General features: G+C 36.4%; 1 protein-coding gene across 4 annotated transcripts in view; it reads right to left on the reverse strand.

Annotated features, from left to right (window-relative positions):
- LOC145691031 (uncharacterized) overlaps positions 1-12,040 on the reverse strand; it is a 101,318-nt gene that overhangs the window by 72,938 nt on the left and 16,340 nt on the right. For 2 of the 4 annotated variants that reach the window (XM_081766600.1, XM_081766601.1), the window contains exon 3: positions 5,259-6,554. The exons of the other annotated variants lie outside the window; for them this stretch is intronic. In XM_081766600.1, the coding sequence (XP_081622726.1) occupies positions 5,402-6,554 (1,153 nt within the window). In that variant the 3' untranslated portion in view covers positions 5,259-5,401. Of the gene's footprint in view, positions 1-5,258; positions 6,555-12,040 lie in introns of those variants that run through there. 4 annotated transcript variants of the gene reach the window in all.

Raw genomic sequence — 12,040 nt, forward strand, 5'->3', positions numbered from 1 at the left:
TATGACAAATGCACAGTGTTGCAGAATTGAAAATTCCTGACCAAAAACCGTTTACATGGGAAAATATGCAAAAATATGACTGGTTATATTATAGGGAATTTTTTCTCTCGTAAAATAATAGTAATACAATATTGTAAAAACTTTGCAAAAAACACACCAGTGACGTATGGAGCTAAGGCGGGGGAGCATGACTCCTAATTTTCAAAGGAAAATTTAATTTATACTGTTGCCCAATCAACATTGTACTTTACAAGAAAAGGGTTATATTTTACACTTTGAATATATTTGAAAAGTATCCATATTTTTACAATATTAACGTGTGCTACAAATTTCTAACTGGAATGACTTAGTGTCTTAGAAACTGTTTATACTTGGGGGCAGAGCTAGCTCATCTGAAATTCGTAACTCCGTGTATTTAGACAACTCAAGGATGAATTTAACTAATCTTCTTAGGATCAGAAATGAAATAATCAATTTCTTTTGGATATTTTCGACATCACACCACAAGCTATCAGGACTCGAAATGGTTTTAACTATAAAAATCTACTAAATAGTAATAGCACAGAAACTTAACCATTATGATTATCCAACATCGTAAATAGAGGTAATACTCACAGGTAGTTCAGCTTTGATAATCTCCAATCGATGTCTTTTCACTATGCGACCTTAATTACAATTCCCTAGTCTACTCTCCGTCCTCAACCAGCATAACCCCTTTCCGGGATTCAGGTGCTTCCTGGTTATTGCGTAGAGCTTAGCTCAGGTTTCCTTATGAAATCCCTTATTAGTTATTTCCGTATAGGAAAACTTCCTACAATTGTGGTGTGATGCCTACGTTATCTGTTTTTATTTTCCTAAACAGTTTGAATATCGCTTCCTTGTTTTACAATAAACAAAATAAATTTACAAAATACATGTGAGGATTTTTGGTATTTTACAATATGTAGGTCTTCATTGTTTGTTACATGAAGTTATAACAAAGAATTAAAAATTCACTTTTCCAAATACGTGAAATTATCAAACGAAAAGGTATTCTGTACAACAAAATATTGGTAATTAAGATGAGTACTTTTCAAGCATAGCATTTACGTACCATGGAAGAGTGTGCGTGTGGGCGATCACACATCGACCTCGTTGTCGCTAATTGTGTAGACAACACGAGCCTCCACCTGCCCAGGCGAGGTGAACAGTCCCAAGACCTGGGCATTTTAGGCACGGACGAGATGATAGGAAGCAGACTTAGAAACAAGTCTTCCATGATGGTCATTCGAGACACTTTTCGCGTATGATATTCACGAAATTAATTGATGCTTTTGTGAGCCTCTTTATGAGACTTCTAAGTCTCCTCAGATAGCTGGCCGATTGGGAGCAGAGCAGCTGATATAATAGTCGTGGATGAGAATTTTATATATAGTGATGGACATGTGATTCCAAGGGTATAGAGAAACATATAATTTAGCTGTTTCGACATCGTAAGTGTGGAACAAATATGGTCGGTTTTATACCCACTAGGAAGAGCTTGCAAAATAGTCCCAAACCGTATAATGAGCCTCTCATCTACTTCTGTTATTCGCGCTGCTGTTGCAGGATCCCGGGAAAAGCGACGTGCTGTATTACCGTCATTCATATTTTCTTGGCCGCCTGCTTTTGGTGTGTCCACTTACAAGCCCAGTTCTTCCCGGGAGCACTTCTGAATTGTCAGTTTTCTTTTGTTTTTTTGTCCTGGTCGGATTTCGTGATTTTCTACTTCTTCACCTCCAGCCTGTGGGATCTCCATGAACCTGATGCGTACGTGGAGGATAGCCCAAATGCAAGCGTCCTCTTATCCACAGCCCCCTTCAGACAAGTGTCAATATCGTTAGAACTAGATGTAGCCGAGCACACGTAACACCTCAAAGTGGACTTTGTTTCTGTCACAGTTATACAAATCTAGCCGTCCACCATAGTTAGTGCTAACTTGTGTGTTATTAGTACTTCTTACCCTGAAGATCTGCTGACTTTTGAGTTCTGTACTTTAATATAACCAATTTTAGAACAGTTTCATATTCAGTGCATATTACATCATATAATCAGCGGTTCCGTACACTTTGTTCGCTTCGCTTCATATTTGTTTCTTATTGACGGATGACTTCCAAGGGGAAAAACAATGCATAAAATACATTCTGTAGGCCTGTGGTTTCAAATTACGATTGTTTGACAGTAAATTGTTGCAATGTAAATGAAAGAGGTGCTGACCCGTCGCGCCGCAGCCGATCACAAAAAGCGACTTCCAAGACCGTTTTATCTCGTAACTTGCAAACCGATTTGTATTGCCATTTTACCTTTATATGTCATATCCAACACACACTGCTATGTCTACCAGAGTAAGTGCTACCGTGGAACTAAGTGGTACTTTTTTTTATAATCTTACGAATGTCATTTGCCCCATGGGAAATTTAGCAGCTTCTTTGAGGTCATAGTTCCACATGCAATATCCACAAAGATGAAAACAATGTATGTTGTAGCAAACTACATACTGTGATATACTTTCTACCGACTGCAATTACTTTTCACAATTATATTACTTCGGACGATTTCAAGAGTTTTTAATAAAAATTACGTAAAATAGGTTCTTAAAATGTCCGAACTTTAAACTTATGGAAAAAAAAGTAGCACTTTCTATAAGGCCAAATTATTCCAGTATAAAATCCACTGACTATATTTAAGTTTCACATAAGAGTGAAAGTACATGTGTCCTTGAATTTCCATTTTTTAAAAATTATTTTTGTCCAGGAATTTTCAATTCTGCTCCACTGTGCAGTGTTTCCATTCTTTGTGAGACGTTATTTAATCTATTTGCTAAGTGCTATTAAACCATTAAAGAATATTTTAAGATTTATTAAGTGAAGAGTTGGTAAAGATACTTGTGACTACTACTTTTTTATATAAAAAAACACGTGCTTTTCTACAACAATCGCTACAAGAAACAGGCAACAAACAGATCCTCATTATCTGGCCATGTGAGAAAAGAGGAATACTTGCGCAAGCAAAGTTCAAAAGAAGTTGTAAAACACTATGTAACGTCTCCACGACATCAATTTCGACTGGTCAAATCCACTTTCTTTGCTTACCTACGACTCTGAGGGAATTCTAACGCCAACCACCTAACTTGCCTGCTGCTTTGGCTAGAATTCTGCAAGACATCAACTTCTTTTTGTTTACCTGAAGCACTAAGAACCTCTAAAACAAATCCGCTTAGCTTGCTGGAGCGTTGTATGAATCCTTTTCTTTTCTGCCTGAGCATAAGGATACTAATATTTTTACCCAAACTACGTAATGAACATTGTATTGGTCTTACACCCACTTTATAGTAATTTCGTGTTATATTGTATATAACACGAATTTTATAACAAAAAGTTGAGGATTAAAACTGAATCCCGTGTGCTATATTGCTCTACCTGCTACCTTATCAATGTAATTTTAGTTTTCTTCTAGCATCTCTTGTAGTGAACACAGTTTTCACGGCGTCTTGATCACTTCTTCCAGGGAAGACATTCATTGATTATTATTACTCGGGAGTAAGAGGTGCTTGATAATTGCTTCGCATCAGAGTCCACACTTCTTTTGCAGCAGGATCCAATCCTGCCTTAAACGATGTCAGAAGTATAGGTTACAGCCAATAACTGTTTTCTCTTCTCTTTATTTTTATTGAAAAGGTTAAATATTCCAGTTGTTTGACCTTCAGAAATGATGCACTTCCGACGAACTTAAATCTTACATATGTATATGATTAGAAATCATGCGGGATTGTTTTAGGTAAAGTGTTTATATTTGTTGGTATTTACATACAGGGTTTGTCCGGGAAGTGATAGGACTGACTTTATTCCGCCATGACTGTACTTCGGAGCGTGCGCGCACCGACTGGGTCCGGTAGAGGGCGTTCCTAGCTAACGAACGAGTGGCTGGTCAGTTGTCTCCGAACACACGGAGAGTCAGGACAGGCTTTTTCGCGCGACGTGTTTCTGTGCGTGGTGCAAGCCGAAAATGCAGCGTTCGTTAGAGCAGAGGTACGCGATTCAATTCTGTGTCAAACTCGGTAAATCTGCGACAGAGATGTTTGATATGATCAAGCAGGCTTACCCAGATGATGCTTTAGCAAGAAGTGGTGTGTTTCGGTGCCACAAGGCCTTTTCGGAGGGCCGCGAAGTGGTCGCCGATGAAGACCGTGCTGGAAGACCTTCGACTTCGACAAACATCGACAATGTGACTCATGTGCGCAAAGTTTTGAAATCAGACCGTCAACTAAGTATTCATTTAATTGCCCAGATGTTAATTTACCAAAAACTGTGGTTCATGAAATTGTGACGGAGCATTTGAACATGCGGAAAGTGTGCGCGAAGATTGTCCCAAAAGTGCTCACTGACGACCAGAAATTGCGGCGAGTGGAATTGTGCCAAGAAAATTTGAACATGTGTGAAAGTGACCCCCAATTTTTGAATAACGTAATCACAGGTGACGAATCATGCATCTTTGAGTATGATCCCGAGACAAAGAGGCAATCTTCCGAGTGGCACACGCCGGCGTCTCCTCGCCCAAAAAGGGAAGAATGAGCAAATCCAAAGTGAAAACTATGCTCATTGTCTTTTTTGACATCAAAGGCATCATCCAACATGAATTTGTTCCTCCTGGACAAACCGTCAACGCCAAGTTTTACGTAGAAGTGCTCAAGAGACTCAAACGAAGAGTCAATCGGGTCCGACCAGACATCGGAGCCGACTGGAGGCTGCACCACGACAACGCCCCGGCTCACACCGCCTTTCTTGTGAACAGCTACCTGACCGAGGCCGGCATCCCAACGCTTCCGCAGCCGCCCTACAGCCCAGATGTGGCTCCCCGGACTTCGTTTTGTTTTCTCGCCTGAAACGCCCGATGAAATGCAAGCATTTTGAGACGACAGAGGGGATCCAAGCAGCTTGCACTGCGGCTCTCAAGGCTATTACGGAGAATGACTTCCGTGACGCCTTCAATGCTTAGAAATCGCGCTGGCAGCGCTGCATCGATGCAGAAGGAGCCTATTTTGAAAGTTTTTAAAGAATTGTAAGGATTGGCTCAATAATTTTTTTTTATAATCGACTCAGTCCTATTACTTTCCGGACAAACCCTGTAGAATAGGTAGTTTTGAAACGGGTTTATTGATTAGTATAAATTTAAACGATTGAATAAATTTTTTGTGACTTCCAACAAGGACTGTCAATTATATATTTACATAAAAATAGTGATCTGTTTTAACTTAAAATTTATTGCTCAATGTGAAAATGCATTTACTATAAAAACTCAATCAAAACAAATTGGATTACAAACAGTGATAAACAATACCTTGAAATCTTACCATTGGATTTACTATCGAGATGTAGGAATATTTTCAACTTAACAACTCTTCTCCTGTATGAGACAGTACATGTTCTTTCAAGTCCTCAAAACTTCGAAACGAACTTGTACACTGAAGACAAGGATATGGTCGAAAATCCCTATGCTCTATTAAATGTCTTTCCAGTTGACTTTCCTCAACAAATGATTCGTCACAATGGTCACAGGTATATGGTTTCAACACTTCATGAATCAATGCATGTTCGTTAAGCTTAGGAAGGCTTCGAAATGATTTTGGACACTCCACGCAAACAAATCGCTTTTTATTTATATGAGAAGGTACATGTCTTTTAAGCTGACCAAGTAGTAAAAACGTTTTACCACATTCCCCACAGTTGAAAGGCTTATCTCCTTTATGAATTAATACATGTTTTTTCAAATCACAAAACTCTAGAAAAGATTTTCCGCACTCCAGACAGGGGTAAGGCCTCGTGTTTGTGTGTATCTTTTCATGTCTTTCCAAATGATTCTTTTGCACAAATGATTTACCACAGTGCCTACACTTGTATGGTTTATTTTCCGTATGATATAATACATGTCGTTTTAGATCAGAGAAGGTTCGAAACGTTTTTTCACACACCAGGCATGGGTACGCTCTAACATCTGTATGAGTTAATAAATGTCTTTCAAGACTGGATTTTTTCACAAAAGAACTCTCGCAAACTTGACACTTGTGCGGCTTCTGTACACAATGAGATAACTCATGTATCTTAAGATCAGAATTATAACTAAACGATTTGGAACATAATTTACAGGGATATAGCTGACCATAATTATGAACTAATTTATGCCTTTTCAGTTGACTGATTTGTGTGTAAGATTTCTTACATACAGTACAAGAGTACGGCTTCTCCCCATTATGAATTCGGACGTGCCTTTTCAAATCAGATGTACTTCGAAATGATTTACTACACAGCTGACAACTGTGAGGTTTCAAATCTGTGTGAGTTAATAAATGTCTTTTAAGATGATAATTTTGAGTGAAGAGTTTACCACAGTGCTTACACGTAAATGGTTTTTCCCCAGTATGTGATAATAAATGTCTTTTAAGGTAATAGCTCTTCGGGAAAGATTTACCACAAAGCTCACATGTTTTATCCACTGAACGACGTACTTTACGGGATGCTTGTTTTGCTCTGGGACTGTTCCTAATTATAAAAAACAAAGGAAGAAAATATGATGAAAACTAACAAAATGCATGTAATGAATATTATACAGCATTACTTAAATATATACTTAAAAAGGTAAGTAGTAAATATTGCAATATTTCTGAAATTGAAGAGTAGGGTCACGTGTACGCCGTAGTCAAACTTGAGTACAAGGTCAAACTGATTCAGCACGTAGTGTGACAATGGAATATTAACATTATAAACGGAAGGAGCGGAAATCCAGGAATTTGATGCTACTATTATGAGGTAAACAAAAGGCAACAAAAAATACGAACTAAAAAAAAACGGAAATTTGGGTTAATGACTGATGCTGTTTAATTAGCAAAAATTATTACTGTTTATAAAGAATCTCACAATATTTATATTTGACTATTAATTAATGTATATGAAAAAAATACGTACTCTGTTATTAATAGTTTCCAACCTCGCTATCATTTGCTCAGGGATACGATGAAAATTAACCAGTGTTTGAGCTTAATTATCTCACGCTAACAACAACGAGGAAACGACAAAGAAGTGTTCGTTCATCTGACCAAAAGCCATGGTAGTTTGTCTCCACGGTTCCCAAATGATTAACAAATCAAACTCCATATACGAAAGTAAGAATTTGCAATGTTCTCTATTAATACTGAAGTCTGGCTACATTACATATTACATGCAAGTGTGTAGTGTTGTATTTCCCTCATGGTGTGCTGAAGAAAGGCGGGGAATCTCAATAAGCAGATGGGAAATTTCAGATAGACAAAGACATACGCGAAAATGTGTAATTCGAAGGTTTATTTTGGCACATTTCATATATATCTGAACGCTGGATAGAAACGTTATGCTAATAAATTTTAGGAATCTGAAGAAAATAATAATCACAAAATAATGATAATAATAGTAATATTCTATACATAGGCAAAGTTTAATTTTCAGTGTTCCAAGCTTTACGTTTTTTTTCCTACACTGATATATGAGACGAGACCAAGAGATTAAGAAGACTATCATCGTGTACAACACCAAACCCTTTACTGAAATATGTGCAAATACATAAATTATTAATTTTTGTTGCTAATAAGTAACTGAACACAACAAGATTCATTACTATTGATCTATGTAAAAGCCCGGCTGAGAGTGAATAATTGGATAAATACCCAAAAATATTTATCAGAATAATGACTTGAAATATTATGGTTAATTCATAGATGATATATACTAGTATAAATTATAACCTTTTATATTGTTATTATACTATTCCCCCTGCCTTTAGGAATTATACAAATATCATCAACTTTTCGTTTTGTTGGAAAGTGAGAACAAACTAATGAGTTGAGTTGATTTTGAGTTTAACGTCCCGTTCAGCAGCGAGGCTATATGAGACGGGGACCTACTGATTAACGTGGAATCCGAACCGCATGAGCTCCCGCCGGGAATCGAACTCGGGCCTCCCACGCCAAAGGTGCGTACGCTAACCGCTTAGCCACGGAGGAACTCAACAAACTAATGAGTCAATAAATATTGCCGGGATATTAATATTCAAGTAATTAGAATGGTGAAAATTTGAAAATATTGGAAAGGTTCCAAGCATCTGTCATTTCATAGCATAAGCGACTTTTTTCAGCTGCAATTATGAATAAACATAAACTGAATAGAGACCAAAGTTAACATGTTACGATGAAGGGCCAAAGCCATAGAGATATAAAAGATATAAAAGTGTTGCAAAGATGCATTAACAATATCTATTTTGCTATTTAGATGACGTCCTTCATAAGATAAGAGTGCTGCTGTGCAAATTACGATTTGTTTCCTTTTTGTGTAAGTCCAAACGAAATTTTTATTAAAAAAAAAATCATTTGCAATGAACGTATTTTTCATAAACTTTCTAACTTTTTCTCTAGCTACAAACTAAAAGTTCAAGAAGAATATGAAATGAATGAGATGGGTTTTCAATAATTCAGAGGAAGGTTTGGGAAAGCTACATGTGAAATAAGTAATGGCAAAGCCAGAGAAAAAGTAATATCCAAATTAGACAATTGGCATAGCTAAAATTCTTTAACGGAATGCTTATTATGTGTTCATGTTGTTTTCCATTGAGAGTTACATGTGCTAAATTACATTCTAAGCATTATTTCGTTACCCTTTTCAATCAGAAAATTAAGATATTATTTATGAAAGGGACATTTTCTACCAGAATTGTTGGTATGCCGACGTTAAAGTTGATGCGGAATCAGAAAATATCGGTATTTCTTTGCTCACAGCCGCTTGTGTTTTGTATTCATGCTCTATTTGCAAACGTGAAGGTTCGCTGTCACCGTTACCCATCCTATGGAAACAATTCTTCAAATAAAGAAAATTTTTCACCAACCCTCATGCAATTTTGAGCTATCTCTCGTGCAGAGACCAGAACCTGGAAGCAAGAAAGATGGGCCCAAATGGATTTTTAAAATTTTTCTTTTTAGAATCTCTACCGAATTAATTGACCCGTGGGATAAGCACATTGCGTGATTAGAGTCTTACTATAAAAACAATGACGTATGGAATATAAATCTAAGATAATTAGTCTATTAGACTATGAGCAGTAGTTGCCTAAGTGTACCTTTATCACAGTTGTAGCATCTCATATAGAATAATAAAATAATCCATCTCTCTAAAGTTAAAAGTTTTCAATACACTTAACAAAAATAATGAAAACAGTACAGCAAGGAGATTGTGGGTGTCACATCAGAAGGTCTCGGGCAAGGACGAGGACAGAAAGACCCGAGTCAAACAACCCCGCGAAAAAAGGCTCCCACATTAAAGACTGAAAAACCAGAGCAGTTTAAAAATTCTTAGGTGAAAAATATTTTGTGGAGGATATCTGGTTTATTTGTATTGAAAAAACACACATGTGGAGAAAATTGAGGGTTAGTCAAAATATGTTACGACAGGCCAGCAATAACAATACGAATGGACGAAGTAAATATTGTAGGAGGGTATTGATGTGAAAACTGCATTGAATGGGGTATGGCAGATATCTTGGATTTCGGGATATTAGAAATCACACAATATTTATGAATGGAAGTTCTAGGTTTCACACATCAATTTTGGCTAGAATCTTTTCACAAATGAGTGTGAACTTCTCTTTTTAATCTATCTTCATTCGTTTGTGAGGTTGGGTGCTAAGTTTGACATTTATATCTAATAGAGAAAAGTATCTGGACAACCAGTTAATAAAGAGACACGTCCACGGAGGAAAGGGAAAGGATGTGTGTACTGATACGTTAAATGCATTGACTGAGGACAGGCATCACAGCATCCATCTTGGATATCACACAATATTTTTAAATGGAAGGGATATTTGAGACTAGGACGTATACCTAAACGAGAATCCGAACTCACTTTTCACCTAACGCTAATTCTTTGTAAGATAGTGTGTGCTACGTTTGACATTAAAAACTGAGATGCATCTGAAAGGTTTACTATATTCTTGTGAATAGCTGTACACTGCATGTTACAGAGAAATAAAATATGATCCTTATTTACATTTATTTTCATTTTCCGATTGTCTGACAATAAGCCACTTCGTCGTAAAAATTGGAAAGTCGACCCTGTAGCATATAACGAGGAAATCATCATCTTTCTTTCACAATATGACCGATAATTCATTTAGGGTATGTGGTTTGGTCCGATGTACGTTGTCCATATTGCATTCCTATAAAGGGTAAACCAAGAGTGATAGAGAAATCTTGCAGGCCATTCGATCATACTCGTCTTTTAGTGCATCGTTACGTTTTATGTAAGTATTGTCTAAAGTTCAGTCCATAGCGTGGCGATACTCCGTTTTGTTGGAGTCACACGTGAGCAAAGTTATATGTGAAGAAAAGATACAAAAAGAGTCTGTCCGTTTACGAAACGCTGTCAAATATTTCTCAACTGTCAGATTACCGTCAGTGAAAAAAGGATCAATAATGATGTTTCCTATCATCCTACACAAATATATATAACTAAAAAGAAACACCTATTTCCAACACTTATAATAAAAATAATTCAATGAATATGAACTAAACCCACATCAATACCCGCAGTTTCGAACAGTCTTAAAAGAGCTATTTATTACAATATAAACTGTTTGGAATAAATATCTTGACAAAATTAGAAGTCACAGTCATTCCCAATTTTCCGTATTTTGTTGAAGATTTGTCCTAAGAAAGTTAAGATATATTTCTTTTGTCATAATCCCGTCAACACACACTAACTCTCCAATACCTGATGAACATAAATTACCCAAATTATTATACTTGCTCCTCCATGTTTTACAGTAGACTGGAAGTCCTTGACATTTAGTGACAGAGAAATCTTGCAAGCATAGTATTTACTTAAAAAAAATTCTACCATCATATTCGTGCGGGTTTAAGTTATATTCGTCGAAAAAAAAAACATATTTCTACAAATTTTGGGCTTATGTACGAAAGCGATATAAACATCTTTTATTACTTAATTTGGATAATATGTGTTTTTTTTTTCTAGCAATTCTCCCATTATACCTTTACCGTATTAACCCCACACAGTACAATGGACTGACCAGGTAAAGCACTGTTACCACCTGATACTATCTGAACGAAGTCGTTGAGTTCTGAATATTCAAACTTGGCGTATTAGGAATAATCTATTGCTTGATATTCGTAAAGTCACAATTAATAACAAATATACTTACTATTAAAAATGTTTCAATATGTTACACTCTACAATATTTTACAGATACAACCAAACGAAAATAAACGTGAAGAACACGACGAACGCCTTCTTTATTATTTGTCTGTTCCGATACTTTTTCTACTACATATAGATGTCACGCGGAGAATACGCTATCTTGTAAACGAATGACGGTCTGTCAAAAATCAGTTTAGATTATCGTTTGTAGGAAGATTCAACTTTCAATTTATGACATACCTCTATTTCAAAATTTGTGTGGAATACAACATGCGGAATACAAGATGGCTGCCATGATGTACACAAAATCATTTAACGAAAATTTTACACCAATACCAACCAATTTTTAACGCTTGCTTTACCTCTGTCCACGCGTCTCTTTGTTACTGCCCTATCAGGATGCTTTTTCCTATTAGATACATACGTCGAACACATTCAAGTCTAAATTTAAGTGCAAATTAATAATCTTTAACATTTAAGATAAATATTGTAATATGCAATATGGCAGAATTCAAGATGGCTGTCACAATGACCACACTTAATGAAAGGAGTTTTTGCAATAATAACAATTGCAACATTTATTTTTCCCGTTCAGCGTGTCATTATTATTGTTCTGTCCCAATACTTTGACTAACCCTACATACAGATACACATGTGCGTTCTCACAGAAAAATTGAAATAATGTTACGCACAGAATATTTTTCATACTAACTTTTATCCAGGGGTTGAAGTAGAATTTTTGAAGTAAGGGGACAGTCATTAATAGGTAAAGTCTGATCGACTTATGTCAGAGA

The sequence above is a fragment of the Thermobia domestica genome, chromosome 7 (genome assembly GCF_964235325.1).
Source record: "Thermobia domestica chromosome 7, izTheDome1.hap1.1, whole genome shotgun sequence".
Lineage (NCBI taxonomy): Eukaryota > Metazoa > Arthropoda > Insecta > Zygentoma > Lepismatidae > Thermobia > Thermobia domestica.